The sequence below is a fragment of the Sparus aurata genome, chromosome 17 (assembly GCF_900880675.1).
Source record: "Sparus aurata chromosome 17, fSpaAur1.1, whole genome shotgun sequence".
Classification (NCBI taxonomy): domain Eukaryota; kingdom Metazoa; phylum Chordata; class Actinopteri; order Spariformes; family Sparidae; genus Sparus; species Sparus aurata.
In genome coordinates, this window is record NC_044203.1 from 18,701,914 (window position 1) to 18,728,417 (window position 26,504).

General features: G+C 42.6%; 2 protein-coding genes across 2 annotated transcripts; both read right to left on the reverse strand.

Annotated features, from left to right (window-relative positions):
• On the reverse strand, positions 1–22,390 carry LOC115567095 (zinc finger protein 2 homolog). Its single transcript, XM_030393339.1, has 2 exons — positions 22,244–22,390; positions 1–2,614 (listed from the first exon to the last, which is right to left on the reverse strand). The coding sequence occupies exon 2, from the start codon at positions 2,443–2,445 to the stop codon at positions 517–519; it is 1,929 nt and encodes a 642-aa protein (XP_030249199.1). The 5' UTR covers positions 2,446–2,614; positions 22,244–22,390; the 3' UTR covers positions 1–516.
• A 1,411-nt stretch (positions 22,391–23,801) lies between these two features.
• Positions 23,802–26,200, reverse strand: LOC115567108 (chemokine-like receptor 1). The gene is made up of 2 exons (XM_030393361.1): positions 26,125–26,200; positions 23,802–25,947 (listed from the first exon to the last, which is right to left on the reverse strand). Exon 2 carries the CDS (start codon positions 25,931–25,933, stop codon positions 24,818–24,820), a length of 1,116 nt encoding a protein of 371 aa, XP_030249221.1. The 5' UTR covers positions 25,934–25,947; positions 26,125–26,200; the 3' UTR covers positions 23,802–24,817.
• Positions 26,201–26,504: the final 304 nt, after the last annotated feature.

Consider the following 26,504-nt stretch of genomic DNA (forward strand, 5'->3'; position numbering starts at 1 on the left):
TAATATCTCTGTACATTTTTTAATGGCACAATTTAAAAGCTATTTAGTGACAATGCTATCCTTGCAAAAGTAAGATATACAGAACACATACCACATATTGATGAAAATGTCAAAATTACATTTTTTCAAGTAAAACATAGGAATAATGCATCAACATCATCAATTAACAGTATGGGTCACCACAAAAAATACAATGCTAGCTAGTCAGAAATTGGAATTTGGAGATTTAAACTTGCTTTTTATGCATGTCAGATATATGTGGAAATTTTGTTCCTGTTTTTTTTTTTTTTTTTCTTTCTTTTTAATTCAAATTATTTGGTATGCTTCTAATCTGAACCATACTTTCTGGTTCAATTTTTCTCTGAAAGTCCCCAATAAACATAATCATTAGTAGCAAACTTTACATTAATTCACAACCTATACAGTATTTCAAATATTTGCATTCAAAAGCACCAAAAACACTTGTGAGAACATGATTGTTGGCAATGGTAATAACTAATGGGTTCGACATGATAGTTACCCATTGTTATCTGAGCCATGGGAAGTCTGGTGCTGAAGAAACGTCTCCAAGCATGTGAATGTCTCTGTGCACTCAGTGCATTCATACAGAACCTCTGAGGAATTACCTTGATCATTTTCAGTTTGGTCCATAAAGTCATCCTCTATGTCCTCTGCATTACCCTTTTCTAGGGCAGTATCATCCCCATTGGAACCAGTGTCATGACATATTTGTCCATCCTCACCCGTTTCATCAGAGCCAGGGTGATTTTGAAGGTGAAGCTCTAGGGATGAAGAATTCTTGAACTGAGCTGGACACCTGGGGCACTTGTTAGGTTCCTTTTTGTGATAGCGCAAGTGGCGTTGGTACACACATAACAGGCCAAATCTCTTTCCACATTCCTGACACTTATAGTTAACTCTGCCAGCTTTTCCAGATTGTTTCTCCTGTTGATGATCCTCTGGTGAGGCTGTTTGTTCATTGTCAGAGGTGCTCTTGTTTTTCTCATCAGGAGAGAATGTGGTATTCTCGCCATTAAGGGAATCAGGGGCAGGCCCATTTGGTGAAGCTGTGTACAAGACTTTTAAACCTGGTTTCTTTTCCAATTCACCTTTGTGGTACATAGCTACATGCCTTCTCAAATCACAGCGCTGTGGGAAATGTCTACCACAAAATACACATGTATGCATAGTACCCTTATGGTATCTCATGTGCCGAGATAAACTACTGGAATGATTAAAGACACGGTGACAGTGCTTGCACGGATGCAGCTTGCCATTTGGATTACCTCTTCTACTACGTCTGCCTTTAGGTGATATTCTTCGCTTGAAAGTTTTTTGTGATTCCTGATTCAGCTGATCTATTTCCTCCTGAGTTTGATGTGTGCGATGATGCTCCTTCAGATCTGTTAACCTTTGGAAACATTCCCCACATAAACCACATCTGTATGGTGTCATAGAGTGATCGGCAATAGTACCACGACTATTCTGCCTGAAGATTTTACTATCCCCATTCTTAATACCAACAGATGTGCCATTGCTGTAGCAGTTTTCATCTGGTATGTATTCCATGTTCTTAGAGTTCACTGCAATTTCAATTTCAGTTTCATAAGTAACTCCAAGCTCCATTCCTTTGCAATGGTACAGTGAATGTGTCTGAAAATCTGACATCCAGAAAAAATTCAGCTTGCACTTCCTACAGGGATATGTTTTCTCACACTTGTTTTCCTGCTTCTTCTCAGATTTACTCACGGCTGTAGCCTTGGCAGAGAGGTGGTTTTCTTTCTGATGAGCATTCAGAGCATCCACTTTAAGGAATCGCTTACCACAATGACCACAGCAGTGAAAGCTTTCATTGGCATGGTCTTGGAGGTGTTTTGTAAGGTCCTGTCTACCTTCAAAGATCTTGCAGCACAAAGTACACTTGTAACCTCGCTCTGTGTTTCGATACTGTTGGTGACGATGTAAACTCTGCAGGCTGTTAAAGGATCTGCTACATATTTCACAACGGTAATGGCCCTGACGAGACTTGTCCAAGTTCATGTCTGGTGGCCTTGGCCGGAAGACGTCTTTGTAAGGAGAAACCTGTGGCCTTAGTGTTGGAGAGACTGGTTTGACAGGGGGTGGGAAATGTGATGGCAGGACCCCTGGAGATACTGGTTTCACAGAAGAATGTGATGGCACCAAGCCATTCACAACGGTCAGTGTACCATTTTCTTGAAGCACATATTCTCGAGGGACTTCAAATCCATTGGATGAGCCATCAAAGGAGAATGACTCCAAAGGTCCATGAATGGCCATGTGGGCCAATACATTGGAGTACTGGCTAAACCCATCACCACACTCAGTGCAGATGAAGGTACTTGATTCTCCACCCAATTGTGCTGAATCAGTATTCACTGATTTCTGCTTCTCCATGATGAAATTTTGTCCATGTGCTGATGGCATCACTTTTCAATCTGTAAGTATGATTAAAAACTCTATCCAGGTACCCTTAACGTTGGTTTCCATGGGGGGATCGATTTGTCTACTTTCTCAACATACTGATGCTGAAAAGATGTCCTTTTCGAGATGAATAATCACCCCCCTTCTGAGGTTTTCCAAGATGTATCAGCACCTGGGGGGAAAAAGAAGAATTATCAAACTACTGATGCCCTAGTTCGGATATTGACATTTTAAAAACATTTAAAATTTTGAAATCTCTTTTCGTCTTGTAATATCAGTACACCAGTGACAACTACTGTTGAAAAATGTTTCTTTAGCTTTGCCAGATTTGTAACATTTGAGAGGTTGCCTAGATCAGCATTTCCCCTCTCACTCTTCTACTCGTTCACACATCTTGAAGAAATGTATTGTCTAAATTACAGTCCTCCTTGTGTTTAATCATAGTACCAAGCCTGACCACTGGGTACCACTAATCTGATGTACCAAAGTGACATGAGTACCAGTATGCAGCAATGTTGAAATAATTTTAATTATGGTGGGAAAAAGAGCACCTGGATTGGTACTCAAATAACTTGAGCTGAGGTATCGGAATCATTACAGAAAAAGTTTAATCCTTGCTACTGACCATGGGCTTTATCTACATTGAACACTTAAATTACAAGATCTGGCTTCTAAAAGTCTACATGAATTGCTTCAAAAGGAAAACTCTGATGTTGTGAGGTACACGTCCTGCGTCTGAAACCTTAAAATCCAATAGGACAACCATCTGTACACATGCCTCAATCATCGCGACATGATACTTTCTGTTCCAACAAAGGCGGATCCACGACACACTGACTTCAGCAATCAAAGCAACAAACTTGGTATTGGTGAATAATCTTACTGGGTCACTGTCAAAAATGATTGGCTCTGATCAATTCATGTAGATGATGAAGCTTTATCCATTAGGAGATGCTCCGTATTGAAACCACAGAAATAAACCACTATTTGGTTTATTTGAAATTGTATAAGGATGATGCAATAGGGCTGTAGGCCTACCCGATGTAGGATGTTGCCACTTGAATCAGATTTAACTGAATACAAAAATTCAATTATTCATCTTTTTTTTTTCAGTTCAAACATATCAGTGAGCAACAGCAGCTCTGTAATGCAGCCACCACGCAGTGTACAGGCATCCAGTATGCCCACTCTGTTACTGACAAAATCAGTCTCTGGGGGCAGTCGTAGATGTGCCAGTAGTTTGTTTTCAGATTTGGGATTTTATTACTATCATTTATCAGAAATGAAAATATTATTGGGACCCACTCAAGTGACCTCCTGTGGGTTCCGGGGACTCCCTATAAAAACTTAGCAACACCACTGCATGCTTCAGTGATATCACAGACTCGGCCTCTGTGATATTGCAATATTGATTACTTTCACCAATGAAGTTATGTTTTTGGTACAGTTTGTTGATTTGTTAGTCTGTTTGTCAGCAGGATATCAGAAAAACTACTGGCCAAATGTTCATGAAATGTGTGGCATGCACCAGGGAAAAATGCATTTGAGTGGATCCAGATCACAGGTGGATAATATTTTTCACGTCAACAAATAGGATTAGGGTGTGGGTTGGCCACTCCTCCCCAGCTCAAGTGAGGATCAGAGGTCGAGCAAACTAGACACTGAATGACGCACACGTCAAACAGATTCACAGGCCGGCATCTATACATCCAGGCCAGAGACACAAGAGTGACACAGACAACAATACCTGGTTGCTACAGTTTTCTCCCATAGTCCGATCTCACACCCTGCAATGTTTCCCACACATTCACCGCCACAGTCCACCACAATGTCAACATTGTCCGCTACATACTGATTTTCCATTTTTGGGGCAGCGTGTCCCGTTCTCACTCACTCATGACAGCCCAACCGCAGTGTATAGCATAATGTTACTCTGATGCAGAGTGTGGTTTTAAGTCCCCAGGTAAAACCAAATGAAGAAGAGGGGGAGGACTATTTAACGCAGTTGGCTTAGCCGTAACTTCCTCTGCAAAGAAGACTGTAGTACCCATTGCCAAGATCAAGCCCCTACAAACAGCGCAAGGCATTAATGAAAGTTTCTGTTGTGGCTAAGCCATGCAATGCCTGACATTGCCATGTCATGCACTGGGGACTTTTCCCCAAAAGCTAAACTTTCGAAGGGCAGTCGTTTGACTGTTAGAATTTGGGCTGCCTGGTAACATTGTATGCCCATCCAAGTTAGCCTGGCGATAAACCGGAGGTTAGCTGACTCACTGCCACAATTTAAGTCTGATTCTGTGGGAAACATTCTAAAATGCAGGCGTAATATTCCTCCTTTACCAAAAGCCACCACCGGGGTAGGCGTAAACATGTGACGTGACTTGAAGCAAGAAGTTGGGCTGTGAACAGTGACAACGAATTTGTCTTCAAAATAAGAGCTTTACATTGCACCCCATTGGAGTTTAGAACTGGGTTCTTAGCAGGAGGCTTTTAAATTTGAAAGTAGCGACCGTTCCTAGCTTGCCGCTACAACAACAAGCGGACACACAACCAAACAGCTACAGAGACCGAGGAGACGCTAGCATCTCCTGGATCTCAGTGGCTGTCCAGTTGCTCATCTTAATGTCCGCAGATGAAATGATGGACTGACTGCTGTGATCAGCTGTTTCTTGGTTTAAAACTCCCCGGCTGTGGGTTGAACAACAGTGCAGGTCATCGATACCTCCACCCATCTTATGCATCTTTTGCCGGCCTCTGTTTAAAACCGCGGACCTAGCCGCCAAAAGGACGGGCAAATTGGTGGTTTGCTGCCCTGTCTAAAAACGGCTAGTGTGTCAATTCATCAAAAAGAGGCATGTCAGTACAGGTTATGATGATGACATTTGTGTGCCTACTGACTGTTTATAATCATATTGATACTGTTATAATGTTTTGTGATTGAGATCCTGACCCACCATGCATCCTGGAAAGTGACACATTTTTTCTCTAAATTACATAAACAGCAGTAAACAGTGAACCCTGTTTGGCTATCTCACTCGTGGGGAGGGATGCTGTTTTCTGGGGGAAAGTTCACTGAAGTCTCGGTCATGAGGGCTCATGCAGTGATTTTTTTCACGAAAGTAACAGCACAATAGTGGAAGGAGACAAACACTTAGTAGTGACACATGCTGTTTTTCAGGCAGAAATGTGACAAAAAGTTGGTAGGACAGACAGGAGGACAGTTACTTCTCCATGTATAACTACAGTATGTCTTACAAGTTGCCAAAGACACTACCAGTTACTACATTACTGTTGTTTGGTCCTGTAACGTTGCTTTGTGGGACATTTATCTTTTATTTGTTAAGTGAAGAATCCGTTTAGTTGTCAGACTGTGAACACCATCAGATGGACATGCCCACGCTCCATGCCTGTGGCATATCCATTCACACAGACGGCGGTTCGCCTCTGCTGCGCCTCTGATGCTACCTCTGGAGGCGCATCAGAGCCGCAGTGAAATTTCAACTTCCCCACACAGGATCCTGAGAATTGGCACGAGCCCCGCATTCAAAAGTGACAACGGGACAACTGATTCTCTGATAGTAAATCTCTACTCCGATTTAAGGGGTTTTGGATACTGCATGTTTGTTTGCAGTGGAGAAGCATTCAGGCTCTGCATGCTCACTGAGTGTTTCATGAGTATTCTGCCAGGTGTTTATGTGAACAGACAATTAAAATTAATTGACAATTAACAGCGGTGTAGTTGAGATCAAAGTGAAAGCCAAGGTCAAAGATGGGCTTTGTTAAAGCAAATGGGGGCCAGAAGTAAGCGGATGCCCCCCTACTTTATGCCCCGGGCTCAAATTCCTAGCCCTGGAGACATGCAACTACCACAGGAGTTCTTTATCAGGGGTGTCTGTCTGTATGTGGACAGATGTCTCCGCAACCACACAAGAAGGAGAAGACATACTTGTCACAAAAAACAGTTGTGTAGTGGAGTTCGAAGATGAGTTCAAACCCACAGCTTTACCTGTTTAAATATGCGCAAATCAACAACCCATGCCCAGCCTGACCCACAAAAAACATGATGCACCATAAGGGCACTAGACAGATAAATGAGACAGAACATCCAGAGTGAGAGCAGGTGCCGTCTTTAGCCATCTGCTGGGAGCAGAGAAGACCAGAACAGAGCCGTCCCCTTTTTCCTCTTTGTCACCCGCTCTCAGAAGAGTGAAGATCTAGGCTAAATAAAGTAAATTAATAATTAACCCTCTGGGGTCTATTGACGCGCCGGCGCGCCAAAATCACGTGTCCGATTTAATGTGACGTACCAGGAAGATGCAGCCTCGTTCAGACTCGGTTCCGTCTTTTTGTGTTGGTGCAACCTTCAAACATTATTCGAGTTTTTAAATTGTGTTGATAGGCCAAGTAAAACCGGACATACAATAAATAATGTATGCCATGCTTTTTTGCAAGTATTGCCGTCACGTTTGGTGCAGGAAGAAGCGATAAAGACGGCGATTCTCAACGAAAGTGCTTGCAAGAAGGACATGTTTGAAAAAACTATCACGATAAACCAATCAAAACACGACATTTGGTTGCTAAGGAAGAGGGGAAAGTTGTGGGAGTGATGGCAGCAAAAGAGAGACAGTGATATTGGCGAAGATAGCGTTAGTTATAGCGAGATTTGTGATATTTAGCGTGTTTTGAGTGTATTATTAGTGTGTAGTGTAGTGTGTTTCGTGTGATTAGTGTTTAGTGTAGTCGTCTTTTAGTTTTGTGTGCCAAAACAATGAGGCGACTGGATGGACGGCGCAGCGCAGCCACGAGGTCCAGATCTCCGCTGGCTCAGGCCGCAGTGACACGCCCTCGCTCTGAGCCCTGGAAGACAGCGAAGGACGCTGACGCTGCCCCAGCAGTAAGCCGGTTTCAGCCAAGGAGAACACCAGGAGTCCAATTAGAGACACTTTACCCCTACAGCCCAAAAGACCTGTTCTTGTTGTTTTTTGCTGCTGACACAGTCAGGACAATCTGCAGCAACACAAACAAAAAGGCTACAGAAAAAAAACAATTAGGCTGTAAATGTCAGTGGACTAACGTGGAGATGGAAGACTTATACAAGTTGTTTGGTCTCCTCGTATACATGTCATTGGTGTCTCTGCCAAGTCTCCAAGATTACTGGAGACAAAATCACATTTTGTCGGTGCCCCTGCCAGCCAAAGTGATGTCCAGAGACAGGTTCAGATCCATATTATGGAACATCCACCTCAGTGATCCTGAAGAGGATGCACAGAATGAGAGGAAGAAGGTGACACTAGGCCATGACAAACTGTTCTGGGTCAGGCCTCTTTATGACGACATCCTCATCGCTTGCCAGGCTTATTACCACCCGAGGAGAGAGCTGGCGGTGGACGAAAGGATGGTGGCGACGAAGGCGAAGACGGGTATGACACAATACATGAAAGACAAGCTGACTAAATGGGGGATGAAGCTTTTCGTGTTGGCTGAGTCAAGCAGTGGCTACACCCTCAGATTCCAGATATATACTGGAAAAACAAATACTGCGATTGAGCATGGGCTGTCTTATGATGTGGTCATGAACCTTATCCAGCCATCCTGTCTTGGTACTGTGTACCATATTTATATGGACAATTTTTACAGCAGTCCCAAACTGTTCATGGACCTGGCCGAGATGAAATTTGGAGCATGTGGAACCTACAGGGAGAGCCGAAGGGGATGCCCAAGAGGGAGGGCAAATGCTCTCATCAAGAAATCTGAAAGACAATCTGTTAAGGGTTTCACACTGGCAGGGCTCCGGCACGGTTCTGGTTCCCAAATGCAACTTTGAACCGGCCAGTGCGTTCAGACTGAAAAAATAATTGGTTCGGAACCTGAAAAGTCGGTTCTCAGCGGAACCTAAAAATAGTTGGTTTTTCCTTGGGAACCTTGACATCATCAGTGGGCGTGTCGAGCAGGAAAGCAGGAAGGAGAAGGAAAGAAAGCAGAGAAGACGATGGAGAAGAAAAATGTTCAGTGGTCGGCAGAAGAAACTAAGTGTTTGGTGGCGATTTGGGCATCACCTGAATTCCAGGAGAAATTAGAGACCTCCACGAGAGCAAACTATACAACGAACTTTTGGAAGAGATGGCCGAGGCTGGGTTCACCCGAACGCCAGACCAAATAATTAATAAACTTAAAAAACTGAGCAAATAGCTGCAGTAACAAAACAAACGCTCGTAAATAATCCACATGACCTGCCATTTTGCCGTTGCTGTGTTTACTTCTGCCTGTGTGACACGGAATGACGTCCTCCCACTTTGGTTCCACTTAAACTGGTGTGAAAGCGGACTGGTTTGCCAGACAGCACCAAGGTTCTGAGACTCCAGAACCGAACCAGTGCCAGAACCAGAACCGTGCCAGTGTGAAACCGCTATGTGAGGTGGATCAGAGAGGGGCCCACTTGCTTTTGTGAAGTGGACGGACACGCGACAGGTGTCTGTGTGCTCCACCATCCATCCTGCGTTTTCTGGTGAGACAGCACAGAGAAGGGTGAAGGATAGAGATGGATGCTGGGCTGTGAGAGACATTCCCTGTCCCACACCCATCACGGCCTACAATAGGAACATGGGAGGGGTTGACCTGTCGGACCAGCTCATCCAGTATTACTCCACCCACAGAAAAACGGCGCGCTGGTACAAGATTGTGATGCTGCATTTCCTGGACATTGCGACCACAAATGCATTCATTTTGCACCAGGAGATCAGCAGTGCCAGGCAGGTGCAGCCCATGACACACAAGGACTTCATGGTGGAGCTGGCGTGTCAGCTGTGTGGCATGGACAAGACAGGCGTTCCCCAGAGCAGGAGAGCTGGTCACGTCCCTGTGCCCATTGACACAGCCACTGATCCTGGCAAAAAAGCCACAAAAGGCAGGCTGAGGTGCCAACACTGCCACCAGGTGGAGAAAAGGAGGAGGGACACGCCCTGGAGGTGTCAGGCCTGTGATGTGCCTCTCTGTCTTGTACTGGACAGGAACTGCTTTCTAGAGTGGCACAAATAATTTGGTGGCATCCTATTGTGGCACCGGATTGTTTTGTAAATAGATTTTTGTAAATTTGTAAAAAACACCTAAGGAATTGCCTGCATTTTAATGTAAATAATTGTATATAACTTTGTTTTTTGCAAATCTTGTACATATGTTTTGAAGATTACAATTTATATTTGCATTAGGGGTGGGAAAAATAATTGATTCTTAGATGAATCGCGATTCGGACGTAAATGATTCTGAATCGATTCACAAATGTCAAAAATCAATTTTCTACATGTTAATTGACAACGTAATGTTGACGGACCACAAGAGGCAGAACTCAGAAGTGCGGAAGTGCAGCGCCCGGACAGTTGACGGCGTGCACACAACAAAAAACATGGGATGTGTCGTGAATGTCTGTACTCACAAACAACTCATGGGTGAAACGTCTGAGGCATTTGTTCACGCCGAGCGGCTTGAGAGCAGCGTGGAGACCGCTGTTGGCTGATAGCTGTGGCGTTGAGTGCACAGCGTCCAGGTTAACTTGCGACACCTGTAACTAACTATCTGGGATTTCTGTCATTCCGCCGTGCGTTCAAATGGTTACTTAAAGCCATCGTTCCCAGCCGCATACGTCGTCATTAAGCTGAATCCAAGTCGATGTGAAAACTGTACACTGTCAAACAGCCCGCACAGTATGTTGAAATCCAGCCCGAACTCAGCGTGAGGTCAGTCAGCTGTGGCAAAGTGTGAGACGTCCAGATCAACCTGTGATACAAACACCTGTATTGACCAGCTGCAGCTGTATTAATGTACTACATGTATGCTGCTACAGGAACACTTTTCTTTTCCTTTTGGTTTGCTAGTAAATTGAACCTTCAAGTTGACTTGCCACCTTTCTTTCATTCGTTTTATTAATTAAATATATTGGAAGTAAATTAAGTATGGATCATTACAAAAAAGTAGGAAGTGATTAGCAAACTCACTTTTAAATTGTGCATGGAAATGTACATAAAAAACGTGCTGCAAAGAGATGCATCGAGAATCGATTTAGAATCGAATCGCTGACCTCTGAATCGGAATCGAATCGAATCGTGAGGTGCTAAGAGATTCCCTCCCCTAATTTGCATCCTAAGTGATGAAAAGGGTTCATTAAACATGTTTGTGGTTTTCACATTAAAAAATGTAACTTTTTCCTACTTGGATTTCATGATTTTTGGGTGAATTTAGGTCCAGTTTGTTAATATAGTGTGTTAAAATGAAATATCTGGAGGTTGTGCTGAAAAAAATGACACCACACAAGGCAAGATTTAGTTTTTAAGGTGAAATATAAAGGTAAAATCAAAAGTAGTCAAAAACGGCAAATTATACCCCAGACCCCAGAGGGTTAAAACAGGGATGCTCCGATTGATCGGCCGGTGACTGGAATTGGTTGATTTTCACATGAACGGCCATGAACGGCGACGAGCCGATCAGTCAGATATGCCGATTTTATGCCAGTCTTAATGCACTCGCACACCGCATGATCAACATCGCACAGCATCAGCACCACATGTGCACGCACATGTAGCAGAGTAGACCTCGCGGATTACAACATGTCAGCTGTATGGAAGTACTTCACCGTGAGTGAAGAAGACAATGCGTATAATTGCAACATATGCAACACCTGTAAGGACAAAGTTGGGCGTGGGGGGACAATACCAAAAACTTTTGGCACAACCAATCACCCCTGACACTTAAAACAACATCACCCGGCAGAGTTTGCAAAGTTTGACAATGCTAGCTAAGGCCAACACTCAGGAGCTAAAAGGTAAACGCCAAGCTACAGCTAGCACTCAGTGTGTTTACATTACACTCAAGAAAACCGAATTACTGGGTTAGACCAACTATGATCAGATTTTTAAGATGCATGTATACACTTTAGTCTGACTAAAATCGGACCAGATTGGATTTCTCATAGTTGGATTAAAAACCCTAGATTATTCGATTGATAGTCGCATTACTCGTGCATGTATACATTTCCTCAGATACAGCGCCACCTATTGTACCAGAGTATGACATGCTTTGGCCAATAATTCGATTTTCTCACCGGCATGTATACTCGGAGAATTGCAGTTGTCCGATTGAGTAGCATAGTCGAACTATGGCTGTAATCAGACTAAGCTGTGCATGTAAACGTACTGACTGAGAAAAGTCAAGCTCCTCTGCCATCTTATATGAACCAGGAAAAAAGTAAAGGCTTTACTAGAAAAATAATGGAGTTTATCGCACTTGATGACCAACCGTTTTCCTAAGTCCAAAATCTGGGATTCAGAAATCTTATCTGAGCCCAAAATGTCATACCGAGTCGACGGTATTTCTTAGATGTTGTATTTAAAGAACTGTTCAACAACGTGTCAAGCCACATTCGCAGCATCTTACACACCAATCCAAACTCAGTGATCAGTTTTACAACTGACATATTGCCCAAATGTGAGCCTGAAGTCTATGCTCAGCCTACCTGCACAATGGGTGGATGATGATTTCCAGTTACATCTAATCATGCTACAATGTCAAGAGATTTTCGGGTCCCACACTGCTGCCAATCTGGCCTTTACCTTCGATAGCATGACTATCAACAGAAGTAGGGTTCATGTGGTGTTGCGAGACAATGCAAGGAACATGGTCAAAGGACTGAACGAAGCCAGCTTAGCAAGTTTGCCTTGCATGGCGCTCACATTACAGTTGGTGAACTAGGGTCTGCTGTCCCAACGAAGCATCATTGACGCGGTGAAAACTGCGAGGAAAATGATTGGGCATTTTAAACACTCACCACAGGCCTTCTCCCAACTTCATGGTATCCAGGATCAGCTCGGCCAACCGAGGAAATGCCTGCAGCGAGATGTCACCACAAGATGGAGTGACCCCAGGTTGTTTTTTTATTTATGTATTGATTAAGCCCATTTTATTGACAAATTAATTAATTAACACAGGCCTCGCATATAGCCTGTTAATATCCAATTCTGAAAAGAAAAAAAAAAAAAAAAACTTGCTTGAATTGTTTTGGGGGTTTTTTTGTGCAAAAAAGGTACAAGAATCGCCACTTCTCCAATGAACTAAAGAATGAAGTGAAACTGGAGCTTCTGACTGTACTGCAGAGGGAGATCAGACACACAACAGAGGAACCTGCTGCTGAAGCCTCCATGGCTCCTGGATCTGACCCAGAGGAGGCATCTGCCAAAAAGCCACGTATCTTACTGTTTTCAGTTCATGACGAGATACTGAAAGAGAATATGGGGAATACAGTCCCTTGTCTGTGCAGGTACAGAGCTACCTGTCAGAAGCGCCCATTGGCAGAACTGACAATGCATTGAACCACTGGAGGATCAACAAGAATCGTTTCCCTGTGCTTGCTCCACTTGTCCAGGCTTACCTCTCTGCACCATGTACAAGCATTGACAGTGAGCGCTTGTTTGGCCTGGCTGGAAATGTGGCAGATGAGAAAAGAGACTCACTGGTGACAAGGCAGAAATGCTTTTGTTTTCGAAGAAAAACTTGCCATTGATGTAAGTGATTGCAATAGGCCTTGTGTGTTTTTTGAGGAATATCTTTATGCTGCCAGGCTATATTTTACTGTTTATTTTATTTTTTTTGTTATATATTCTTTTATAGCCATAACCTCTTATATCTGTTTTTCTTACAGAAGTTTAGTTTCCCAAATATGCCTTTTGAGTTAGATCTGAAAAGAAGAATGGTTATTCCATAACACTGCATTTTTAAGTTGTGTGAATTCCGCATACCATATAGTTCTTTTTTCTAGCGATAATCTGTTCAGAAAATGTCACACATTACTGTTCGTTTAGTTTATTTTTCATATAAAAATTATGTTCCATGGCAGCATGCTCAAATGTATCATGACAACTGTTTTTGTATTTATAGTTGGATATTGGATGTGAACTGAAAAAAAATGGTTGTTCCATAACACTGCACTTAAGATATGTGTGAATTTCCCACACCATAATTTATAAAAGATCTATTTTATAGCGATTACAGTGCATTTAGTAGTGTGTGAATGTCCCACACTGGGAAGCATAATATTTTGATATTGCACCTTAAGTTAGACTTGAAAAATATGATATGACAAATGTTGATTGTATTTCTATGTTAAAATGTTCTATTAAAAGAACAGATAGATAAATAAATCTGTGCTGTAAAGTGGCTTGAAAAAATGAAATCGGAATCAGTCAAAATTGGTATCGGCAGGTCAAACTCCATGAAAAAACAGAAATCGGAATCGGCCCAAAAAATGGCAATCGGTGCATCCCTAAAATAAAAGAATATATTAATAATTACAAATGTTGGTATTTATTGTTGATTAAAGCAGCGAAAGAGGTCCAAACACTTCTGCAAGTTTAAACTTTGATCGTGAACTCTGCATTTGTCACATTGTAACGGCGAACTGTTGTAGTAGCATTAGTTGTTGTACTATTCAGTGTTCTGGACTAGTGATTGGCTGCAATGTGTAAGTGCAAAAGAGTCCAAAGTCCAAGGATTTAGCCTGTTTTGACATGCTTCCAGTACATCACCAGCAGAACTAAAGGCATGCTCAGTGGATGTGCTTGTTGCTGGAATGCACAGCAGCACTCAGGCCAGCATGGAGAGAAGAGGGTATGGTCCGACGGTAATCCCTCCAAAAAGCAAGAATGTCCCTCTGGCACTCGTGCGCGGGGAAGTGACTCTGCAGGTAACGCTGTATTTCATCTGGCTCGTTAATCTGTGCTCGTTGACCTGCTCGCTTACACCCGTGACATTTTCTTGTATACCCCAAACCCACCTGACCCACAGGTGCATTCCCGGTAGGGCTGCATGATATATCGTTTGAGCATCGCCATCGCGATGTACATGTGTGCAATAGTCACATCGCAGAGCCTGCTATGTAGGACGCAAATGAACTCATCTAATTTCAAGGGTGCCTGACACACACTGTGCATGCATGCACGTCGGTACAACACATGCAGACTCTGCAGTTCTGGGAGGGCGCAAGCACGCATGAATGGAGTCATATGAAATATAAATGCTTATCATTTTGAAATGCAGCATAACAAAGTGCTATTCAGGTCATCTGATGAAAATTCCTGTATTTTTTCATATTGCAATATATATCGCAGGGTTAAAAAAAATCGCAATGTCAGTTTTTTCCAATATCGTGCATCCCTTATTCCCGGGTCATGTGGGTTACGAATGTACCCATGCATCACTAATGGGCATGGTCTGACCCACGAGTAAAGAAATAATGGTGCATTGCAAGATGTCCTCTACTTCCTGCATTTTTTCATATTGCAATATATAGTGTGGCAAAGAAAAATATACTGTATAGGAGTATATAACATCATGCTATTCACTGACGGGTGCGCTCGTTTGAGCGAGTGAGAACTGGACACGCAGCTCCAAAAATAGAAATTCAATATGTTGCGGCCAATGTAGATATTGTTGCAGACCGCCACAAATAAATAAATGCGTGGGAAACACTAGTAACGAGAAGGAATGTGTCGACAACCTCAAGTTCCTTGGAGTCTCTAGCCCTTTTTAGATAGAAAAGGCGGCACATTTGCTCCAAGGCAAGGACGGCAATGCGCCGGCCTGTCTTTCTAAAACGGAGGCATAATATTCCTCCTTTTCCAAAAGTTGCCCCTGAGGTAGGCGTAAACATGTGATGTGACGTGAAGCTCGAAGTTAGGCTGTGAACCATGACAACGAATTTGTCTTCAAAATAAGAGCTTTACATTGCACCCCATTGGAGTTTAGAAGTGGGTTCTTAGCGGGGGGCTTTTAATTGAAAGTAGCGACCATTCTTAGCTTGCCGACACAACAACAAGCTAACCTAACCAAACAGCTACAGAGACCAAGGAGACGCTAACATCTCCTGGATCTCAGCGGCTGTCCAGTTGCTCATCTTAATGTCCGCGGATGAAATGATGGACTGACTGCTGTGATCAGCTGTTTCTTGGTTTTAAAACTCCCTGGCTGTGGGTTGCACAACAGTGCGGGTCATTGACAACTCCGCCCACCTCACGCAGAGGCCGGCACGTTGCTCTAAAGCCTGGTTTATGCTTCTGCATCGCGTCGAAGGCGTAGCTACGTCGTCGACCCTACGTCATTGAGCATTCGTAGTTCTGCGTCGAGGGAACGCGTTGTTCCGCCAAGCGGCTAGGGGGGTGTGGCTGTGTCTTTGTTTGGTTTCGGGGGGTTCATATCGGATTCCTTGGTTTTCTTCCGGTCAGACAGTAAACAATGGCAACTGAGATGGCGCGGGTGTTTTTGGAGATAGAACTTGTGGATATTGAACAACAAATGCGGTGGCGGTGTTGTTATACTGTTGACCGGAAAAGCAACTGCCGGAAATCACGTTCTGAGCGGACCAATCACAGTCCTTGCCGTTCGCGTCTCGACGCGTCGACGTGACGCGTAGTCAGGATTTTTTGGAGGCGCACGTCAGGCTACGGCGTAGGGTCCGCGTAGGGGTCTGCATTGACGACGTAGCTACGCCGTCGCCGCGACGCAGAAGCATAAATCAGGCTTAACACCTAACAGCTTGTCAAAAAGGCCCAAAGAGAGACTTATTTTCCCCAGGAAGCTGAAACAGGCACAGCTCCCACAGAAACTGTTGTTCAACATTTACAGGAGTACCATAGAAAGCACCCTGACACAACAGTGTGTTATGCCAGCTGCACAGCTGCGACACGCAAAGACCCGCACCATGTGTGGTTAAAGCAGCCCAGCGCATCACTGGGACAGAGCTTCCTACACTAAACACTCTATTGCCAAGCTTAAGAAGAAAAAAAAAAAGCCTCGGTAAGGACTGTACACAACACGGCTTTCAGACAAACGGTTCAGGACAATTAAATCCACCACCACCAAACTGAGAAACAGCTTCTACCCCAGAGCTGTGACCTCCATCCACCCCCCATAATGAACAATCCCACCCACAGAAACTGCAGCAGTGGTTGACATACTTGCACTATCTTGCACCACTACTGTTTTTCACAATAACATTGTTAAAGCTGCTACCTCTAATATTTTTTATACTGTTTTTCTTTTTTTTTATGTATATGTATATATTTTTCTTACTTTGCACTATTTGTTACTACTGACCTGAGGAGAAAGCCATTCACAATTTCACTGTACACGTGTGTAGTGACAATAATGGAATACTTTATTCTATTCTTCTAACAAGCAAACCTCAAACAAATCATCAAGGCAACCAACTGCTTTAACTCTGCACTGCTGTCCAGGCACTATTCATGCTGTGCGTTCTGAATCATTGCGGTTTGTATCCTGAGCCATGCCGTGTGCTCCGAGGATACAAACCCGAACCCCTAATGGGCATAATTCTGTCCACAAGACCCAAGAAGATTCAAGCTGAAGCACAGTGTTAATCTGCTTTAAAACAGTCCAGTTCACCTCGGTTAGTTCCATCTACAACTGCTATTGGTAGTGAAAGGTGCTTAGGAGAAGAACTATGCATGAAAAGTCTCCTTTATGCCCCTGTCAGACTAGTGACTTAACTCTGTAGTCAATCTAATAGGCCAGCCGTCAATATCTGACTCCATAACCAAATCGAGGTTGTAACCTGCCTGTCTTTAGTAAGTAGGGACTTCTGTGAGAGGAATATGACATTTCAAAACATAACCAACAGTTACGCAATCACAAGTACAAACAGGAGACAGAATGTGCAACTCAGAAGCACATTCTTGTAACTGGACTGCCTGGATTAACTCTAGGTTGTGAGACAAGACACTGGAGGACAGGCTGTCCTGGAGATTGTCCAGGAGAGAAAACCAGAAGTATGGGAGGCGGTGGCCTCTCTTAGCTCTGAAGGAGATACTGGGTACCGTGGCTGAGCTGGAAATACTGCAGAACACAGCTGCTGCCAAGCACAGCCAAAAATATTGCAGAGAAGGTAACTGAATTAATCGCTCTGGATAACCAGCTCATCACCATGGTAGAGGATCAGGGTTTTCTTAATCAACTGGGGTTTTTGAATCCCCGGTATGCCCTATCATCTCAGCATAACATTACATTGTCTCCACCTCCGAGTTACAACGTGCCGGTATGCGCACTAGCTTTTTGGGTCTCATACAGCAGAGCATGTAAAACAGGCAATCAAGGAGATGCTGAATGCGTGTGAAATAGACAAGCAACGTGGCCACGTCATTTTATGTGAAAATGTAAGAAATAGGAAAAATAGCAATTGATGACATGGAGGTACAAAGTGTGGGCTGCATCGTGCACACACTTCAGCTGGCTGTACATGAGGGTCTGCTGTCACAGTGCAGTGTCACAGTCTCAACTGCTAACGCAAGGAAAATGGTAGGCCAATGTTGCAATAGATATGCAGAATAAGAAAGAGCCATATGAAAGTAAAATACTTTGTTTCAACAAAATAAAAAAAACCCATTAAGGAACAGCTTGGATGCTAGGGATGTATATCGTTAGGATTTTATCGATACCGATACTACTTATCGGTACCGATACTTATGGATACTCTTATCGATACTACAACATGTCATTTCATGTAAAAAAAAAATAAAGACTTTACAAGATGTCAAAAGATTCAACCTTTTATTACCACAAGGTAATAATAAAGCTTCAGCAGAACAGAAGCTATGCAATTACAAATACTCCGGAACAGATAACCAGGACTTTTATATCTGGCGGGTGCCGGAGCACGACGCAGCAATTCAGCTGAATTTGGCACCGAGCAGACAGGAAGCCAAGTACCGAAATGTCAATATAACATCCTGTTACTTTTCAAAATAAAACCGTCCGTGTTGACACCAGCACACAAATCTAAAAAAAGAGACAAACATAAGCTCTTCTACTAATCCCTCGGTCGGGAACAGTTCCTGTTGTTTTTATGACACAAACCTATAACTGCGGTCGCGAGTGATTATGTGATTATCGCGGAAACTCCTTGGCCTCGCGACGCCAGCTGTCTACCGTACTGTGCCGTGGCTGACTCGAAACGCAACCGGTAGGGGACCCGGAGCAAAACCGTATCGGAGCCGCAACGCAGCGGACAGTATCCAGGGGAAATTCGGGTTAAGCAACATCACCAAACACTTGGAGCACAGTATGAAGCTAAAGGAGTGCGGCATGTTTGATTGCTATAACAAAGCAAGTACAGTTAGCAACCCGGCTAATGCTAAAGACTGCAGCGCTGTGACAGCAGCACGCGGTTTCGTTACTGCGACGTCAAGTCACAGAGTTTGTTGTTAAGTTTATAGTCATTACGGTTAGGTAAACGTTCAGAAACCATCCATGTCAAAAACCGATAAAAAAATCTTCAAAAAAAAGTTTTTTGTTTTTTTTTCCCTTTTAAAATACTGATAGCAGTACCGTTTGTCCAGAATCTAAATCTAGGACTTGGATCGGTATCGGGTTAAAAAGAAAACCTGATCAGGACATCCTAGTAATAGCCACCTGGTCGGTGCTTTCCAGAACAGCTCTTAACGAGGGAAGTGGTGGCATTAAAGACAAGAGAAGTAAACTTATGTTCTAGCTATGATTTAATCCAGTGGACTGGCAGGACATATCTAGGGGAAAAGGAAAGGCATCACTTGACCCTCCCTCAATACAACCACTTAAACGCCCTTGCTCAAGTGGAGCTGTTAAGTTGTCTGCAGATCAGACTGAGCAGTACTGAGCAGATTCCAGTTTTGAAAGTGTAACTCTGTAAATGTGATCAGAGAAAAAGAGAGCATTGCTCAGGGGCACTGCCATCGGGGAGTGCCGTTGTCATAAGGAGATGTACTGGGTCCATAATGCTGTTTGGATGGTGGTGCATGTCACGTGGACCCAAGTACAGAACATCGCATTGTAATGAGATGATCAATGTAACTAGGGCCCTATGATTTCCGCGATCACGGAATCGTGGACGGAATCGAGGAATTGGCAGATTAAAACGGAATCTACTTTTTAACGCGGAATTTGACATAATTTCACTGACATCCTGTTTTCGTGTGGAAGAGGAACGTATGTCTGGGGAAAACTGCACGGAGGGAAGCAAATCTGGGTGGCACAACAAGTCGCCGCCGCCCCCCTCCCCACAGACTGAGCTCCCCCGTCAAAACAATGTAAGCATGGCGAAGCGGCAGCCCATGGCTCCGTCTTCGTCAGCGAAAAAGCTGAGAAACTTGACATTAACCCCTCAGTACAGAGCCAAGCAGTTTCCAAAGGACTTGTATGCATCAGGTGAACTGTTGTTTTGCAAAGAAGCAGACCTGAGAAATCATAAATAAAAAGGTGTAATGCGTGAGAGTTAGCCATCTGTCCGATTCATTTTATCGGCATATAATACCAGAGTGACTGCTAACTGCTGCTAACAGTAGCTACTGTTAGCTAGTTAGCCCTCTTAGCTGACTCTGCCTGGGCTGGGAGCTCAGAGGACAGGGGGAGGGTTGGTGTTTTCACTGCTAGCTGGTTAGTATGCTAACTTGACATAACGTCACAAGTAAAATTTCTCATCGTGTTGGTCATCTTTGCTAATTTTTTAAAATATTTACAAGGCAGGTAATTTAACAGCTTTGACAGCAACAATTAACTTCAGTGTTTCCCCACACATTGACTAATGTGCGGTGCGCCACAGAATGAACACTGTCTACCACATATTGCCATTCTTTTTTTTTTATATATAGATTTTTTTTAATGCCAATTAAAATCGCAGCGTATTTGTTCAGCTGCATTTCCTTTCCCTACTCTCCCTCCGTCTCACTGTCACTCACACACAGCCCCTCCCCTCCGTGCACACCGCATGGGTCTCCATGAAAACGAGATCATCCGTTGAAGTAAGAGCGTGGAGGCTTGATATTTGTGCAGACGGCTGGCAAAGGTCATGAGTTCACGAAAGTTTGCCATCAACACTGGCATGCTACCTAAAAAAAACAAAAAACAAATCACACTGGGTTGTAGGGCTGCTCGGACCATTCGAATATCTATATTTGCCCATTATGTCAATAACAGGAGGACAAACTAATACAACGAGACATGACTACCTGTATAGGTATTTTTCGGGATACGGTACCTCTGTTCCAATACTTGACAAAACTCTCTGAAGCCCATGCCATCAATGATACTGATCGGCCTCATGTCCTTGCATACGAATGCTCATTTGGGAGCACATTTTCGAGATGTGCCCTCATGTTGCTAGTAGTGGAATGGTAAACTAACTGTAGCTTACACAGCTTGCATACAGCTTTATCTTGAGGCTCCGCGTTTTTGCCATCTACTGATCAAAATCCTAAGTATTTCCAAACGGGGCTTTTTAGGTTGCTTGGAGTCAAAACCACTCTCTCTGCTGCCGAGTTGGGCTCTGAACTTTCTGCCATTTCGTTTTTCTCTCTGCCATGCTTTTTGACGCGTCTCACTTTCAGCAGTGAGTGATGCATGCAAGTCTGACTCCTGTGACCTGTCCCTGACCCATCATGCAGTGCACCCACTTGCAAAGCAGCCGCTGATGTGTTTTACCATAGTCAAATATTAATTTTCACAGTCGAATGTCGTTTTTATTTTAAATGTTCGAGTATATATTCGGATTTATAATATTCGTTGACAGCCCTATTGGGTTGGCATTAAGCTGCTGTTTTTTTGTGCAGTGTGAAAAACAAAACAAGAACAAAGCCAGTGTAACGATTAATTGAAATAGATTAGAATAGCTATAAAAGCTGGATCAGGTTTGTTTTTCTTAACTTAATTTGAGGGTCCCACAGGCCATAAACCACAGCAGTTTAATCATAAACACACATCACAGAACAATGGTTGGCAGTTTCCATCAACGGTATGACTGCCCAGTTTTGTCCTTTTGTTGGTTTTTGGTAGTAGTACTTCATGTCTATTTTATCAGGATTTTGCAGAGAAAGCAAACTTACTTGTGCGCATAATGTGAAAAACACCTTAAACCTCAGCAGGCTATTTATTGATAAAGAAAAGCTTTTCTAAAGCCCTACAACAGATGCACCCCGATGCTCTCTCATTAGATCATGCAAAACCCAATAGCACACCACACAAAATATTGAGGATTTCCCACCAAAGAAATAGCTTTCAAGGAGGTATATTTTGCTTTGACACATGACAATAGACTTATTAATGTCAGTGGCTTGATGTAGTCAAGGTATGCAGATGGTCAACTGTATTGTGAAAGTTATTAGATGATGTAAGGGCTTCAAATCAAGTACTAAAAACTCAATCCAAATAACGTCTAAAAAGAGCACATCCGTTTTGGGGGTAGTGTCATTTGCCAAATCAAAATATTTACAAAGCTGCAGGTACGCACATGTGAATATATCTTAACTGTTCTGACTTGTCTGACTATCCCAGAGGTTGCCCATTGTCATTTGTAAAAAGACATGTGTATGTGTTCAGGATTTTCGTTATTATCATGAACAGTCAATGGACAGACGTATTCATCCAGGGGGCGACTGAAGCCTTCCGCAACACACATCTGTGATAGCTAAGCGCCTTGAACGCTAGCCTACGCTGAAAGCTGGATTTTATAGAGAAAAGAGAAACAAATACGCACGAAGAAGTCTCATGGAATGAGGTAAAGCTACAGACAGGCGTTTAGTGAGAGCAGCTCGAGAAAGTGTTGCAACTAAACAAGAAGCTGCGAGCTAGTGTTGTGGCCAGACGACAGCTAGCGTTAGCTGCGACTAGCTAACGACAATTAGCAAAAGAGAGAAAAGCACTGTGATTTCTACCTAGGCTAACAGAACAGTAACGAGTCAACCAGGCAGCTCGAGTAATCAATTAAGGCAGAACTTACCACACAATCTGGTACATGTCAGATACATTGAATTCGATGTACAGAGTGTTGTCGGTGCCACACTGTTGTAGCTGGCCACCTGCTAGCTGCAGCAGGCTCCTTTCGCGGCCGCGGCTGGGCTGGTTTCCTTCACCTCTTCTTTTCGCCTTGTGGCGGATTGCAAATCAACGACCCTGGAGGTGTATACCGCCACCTACTGTACGGGAGCGGCGACTATTGTGTTTTTCACTTTCTACCAAGCCAAAAATATAACGGGCAAGACAAGTTACTTTATCCCTATCCAAGCTACTTTAGTCTTACTTGCTGTACTCTGTCCATATGTGTAGAAAAAAACAAGCTATTACTACCTGCATCATGAGGATATTATAATAATTTAATGTGTGGTATTATAACTGATATTCAGTGAAATATTCATAATCAAACAATTAATAAATATTGTTTATTTCTTAATTTCCTCTCAACCAAAAGTCCCAGTGTGAAAAACCGATAGTCAGAAATAAAAACAGATGAGTCATTCAAGTCATCGTATCTCAAGTCAAGTTACGTGAAGTCTTTAACATCCAAGTCCACGTTTAGTCATTTATTTTCTTTCAACTCATGTTTTAATTGAAACAGTCACTTGGGTTGATTCAGATCCAAGTCACGATGACTCTAGTACACATTTCTGCAAACTACATAATTTTATTGACTCACTAAATCAGTGTAGACTTTGCTAAATCCATCATATAACCACGTAACCATGTAACCTTCAAATATGCATTTAGCCTACATTTTTCTGGGCATCCAGTTTTGAATCCCTCTAGATTCAATTCTCTATGTCCTCCTCATGACGTAGGAGCCGTTCACTTTCTTCCTTGTAGTTTACATTTTGCATTCCCTGAGTTGAAACTTTATGTATTGTTTGCTCCACACATACATCCCCATGAACAGGGTCTTGTTGGGATCTGTATCATTCAAGCTTTATCTAGTTAGCATGACATTGTCCTCCTGTTACCCCTCCTAAGCCTCTGTGCATTTATAGATTTCTGGCCTTTGTAATACGATTGCAATTTATCATCCACTTCCCATCATTCCTGCTTCCTTTATCATTTCCCCTTTTTTAATTATTGCCCCTTCTTCAAGAGGAGGATGCATAATTACTTTTGCAATGGAGGTTATTTGTTCACACCTGTCCATTTGTTGGTTGGTTTGTTAGCAGGAATACAGAAACACAACCGATTTCCACATAATTTGACGCAGATCCAGGTTATTTTAATGGTAAGACTGCTAAAACAAAACATCTGCACCAGATTTTGACTAACCAAGCAAGCAATTTGCACCACAATTTAATCTTAATCTTAAAAAATCTTACTTTTGGGACACCCTCGAAAACGAGATGGTACATCTCAAGGGGCTTTATCCTAATGAATAAACTTGAACACAACTAATTCAGTGCAGTGGTTTCTTGAAAGATGGACATTTTCTGTAGGCTTATTGTGATATATTAATCTGCAGTATGTATTGCTTTACTTTGCAATTTGGTCTAAACACAATTCAATTGCAATTCCAGGCAACAAGGGACTTTTCCCACAAATATGTCTTTATTATAAGATTGTTTCTAACATGATAACTTTTTTAAAAGGACAGGAGGATTATAAGAATATATTGCATACATCATTAATATGATCTTGTGAAAGGAAAGAAGATTTATAGTTACATCTTAACTATTCCACTAATACATTTCTCAAATTAATCACAAATAAAATGGAATGACACACAATGCTGTAAAAGTTACTGATAGTTCTATAAAAAATATTAACATGTTTCCAAATCCTGATTTAAGTGTACTTAATCATGTGGAACAGTTCCCTCTGCTGGTACAGGAATATAATGACAAAGACTACAAACGAGAGCATAACAAAGAAGGACCAAAATGTTAAACTAAGCTAAGTAAATGCAGCTTTTTCTTACATTAGAACTACTATATGTATTTATTTGGCTTAAAAAGCCTTTCCTTACAGTAAAAATGTTGATCGAAGAATGTGGTAAATATGTAAAAATCTAAATTCAGTTAAATATTTGTTTTGTATGCAGACCAATGTAGATCATATAGATAATTTATGATGTTCTACTGTGTGAAAATTCCTATACAGACCAAAAGAGGATACTTCAATACAAGACCAATGCCTGAAACCGGTGCAGCTCAACCAAGAGCTGGTTTCTGTAGGGACAGTCAAATGCAAAAATGACACAAATATAGTCTACAATCATGGAATTTAAACAACTAGGCTGGACATAACAGATAGAACACTCTTTCCATTGTTATCAAAGTTTATGGTTGCTTGTTTTGCACAAATTTAAGTTGTATTTATTTGGCACATTACTGCATATACCTGGAGCAGCAATTGCTCTGAAGGATTAAATGTGACCACTTAGCCAATCACTAAATTGTCATTTTCCATTAAAGGGTCAGCTCCCATCAATAAAACTGAATTTTTTCCAAGAGAAAATTTGGAGAAAATAAAAGATAAAAAAAAAAAAATTCAGTTACAGTTGTACAGTTTCGGTATTCGTTTAGTTATCTCATGGACAGTCTCACACCCCAGAATTAAGAGTTGACCTGTCCTTGCTCTGACTGGTGTCCGTGGACTTTGTATCAGCTTGAGATCCAGAGGAGTCTTCCTGGAAGGCACTCTCCAACACATTCAGGATGGATTTGCGGACTTTATCCTTGAAATCTTGGCCCATAAAAACATACAGCAGAGGGTTCAGGCAACTGTTGATGACGGCCAGACTGCTGGTTATAGGGATCCCGGCAATGATGACATGGTGTAACGTTTGGCTTTGTTTAGTAGCCGTGTAATTCACCATATTGATTAGAGCCATGATGTGATAGGGAACCCAGCACAGGAAAAAAGTGATGATAACAGCAGCGATGATCTTAAAGGCTCGGCCTGACTGGCTGGCAAGAGTGCTGTTTCTACTGAGGCGATAGATTATTACAGCATAACAGGAGACAATAACAGTGAAGGGGACAACAAATCCCAGGAGGAAGTGGGTGATGGTGACGGCCTTGTGACGAAGCTTTCGCAGGCGATCCACAGCCACTGGATCATAATCATCAAACAAATCAATGAGAGCGTAGTTGTTGAAGCAGTTGACAGTGTCCTCAATGACAAATGATGGAGCCGTGTCCCTAAAGACGAAGTTTGGAATGTTGACAATCAGAGCAAGAACCCAAACACCCAAACAGACAAAGGAAGCCCTGCGGACATTTCGGTGGTTCTGGGCCCAGACAGGCCACACCACAGACACACACCTGTCCACGCTGATCACCACCAGAATGTAGACACTGGCAAACATGTTCAGGGAGTTCATTGTGCTGCTCAGCTTGCACATGAACTTGCCAAAAGGCCAGTGGAAATCCAAAGCCAGGTATGTCAAACTCAGAGGCAGTAATGCCGTGAAGAGGAAGTCGGCCACAGCAAGGTTGAGGAACCAAACTGTGTTAACTGTTTTCTTCATCTTGAAGCCGGCCACCCAGATGACCACTCCGTTCCCGAGCACGCCAAGAATGAAGGTCAGCGAGTAAACAACAAGAGACATGATGTGGAGGGACTTTCTCAGCTCAAGATACTCACCAAAATACTCATAGTCCTCATACACATCTGTTTTATTGATGTGATAGGAAGGCGTAGCATTCATCTCCATTATTGTCTTGAGACCTGCAATACAAACACCATCTTATAATATCAATATCTATACATCTTATGTGTTTAAAAACAGGTTTTTCACTCTGCAAGTCTCATCATAATTATCAATCTGCTGTGAAAATGTATGTTTTTTTCACACCTGACAAAAAGCACAGCATGAACATGAAAAGAGGAATCTAACCTACATACCTTTCTCAAAGTTCTCCAGTCATTTGAGGATTAATCTGATGCAGAAGTAATCCATCCGACTAATATATACATCGGGGTAGTACTGATGTCACCGCCCAAATTAAGGAGGATCCTCATGCACAACACCGCACTTCCCCATGTCCAGGTTGGTTCAATATTTAAGTGTCTCCTCTCTTCACCTTACATCACGTTACTTGAAAAGTGTCAACAGTATTTTTATCAACAATAATTGAGGGTTTCCAAACATTTTTGTAAAATAGCTGGCAAAACACTGCCTGCCACTATCAAAAAGAAAGCAAAAGAGATCTCATGTGAGAAGAGGTAATTTTCTGAGATTACTTTGGTCAGTATTAGTGTGAGGGTAATTGCAGAACTCTAAA

What these genes read in the sequence shown, in the direction of transcription:
- LOC115567108 (XM_030393361.1), bottom strand. Translation starts at nt 25,933, where the DNA reads ATGGAGATGAATGCTACGCCTTCCTATCACATCAATAAAACAGATGTG.
- LOC115567095 (XM_030393339.1), bottom strand. Translation starts at nt 2,445, where the DNA reads ATGCCATCAGCACATGGACAAAATTTCATCATGGAGAAGCAGAAATCA.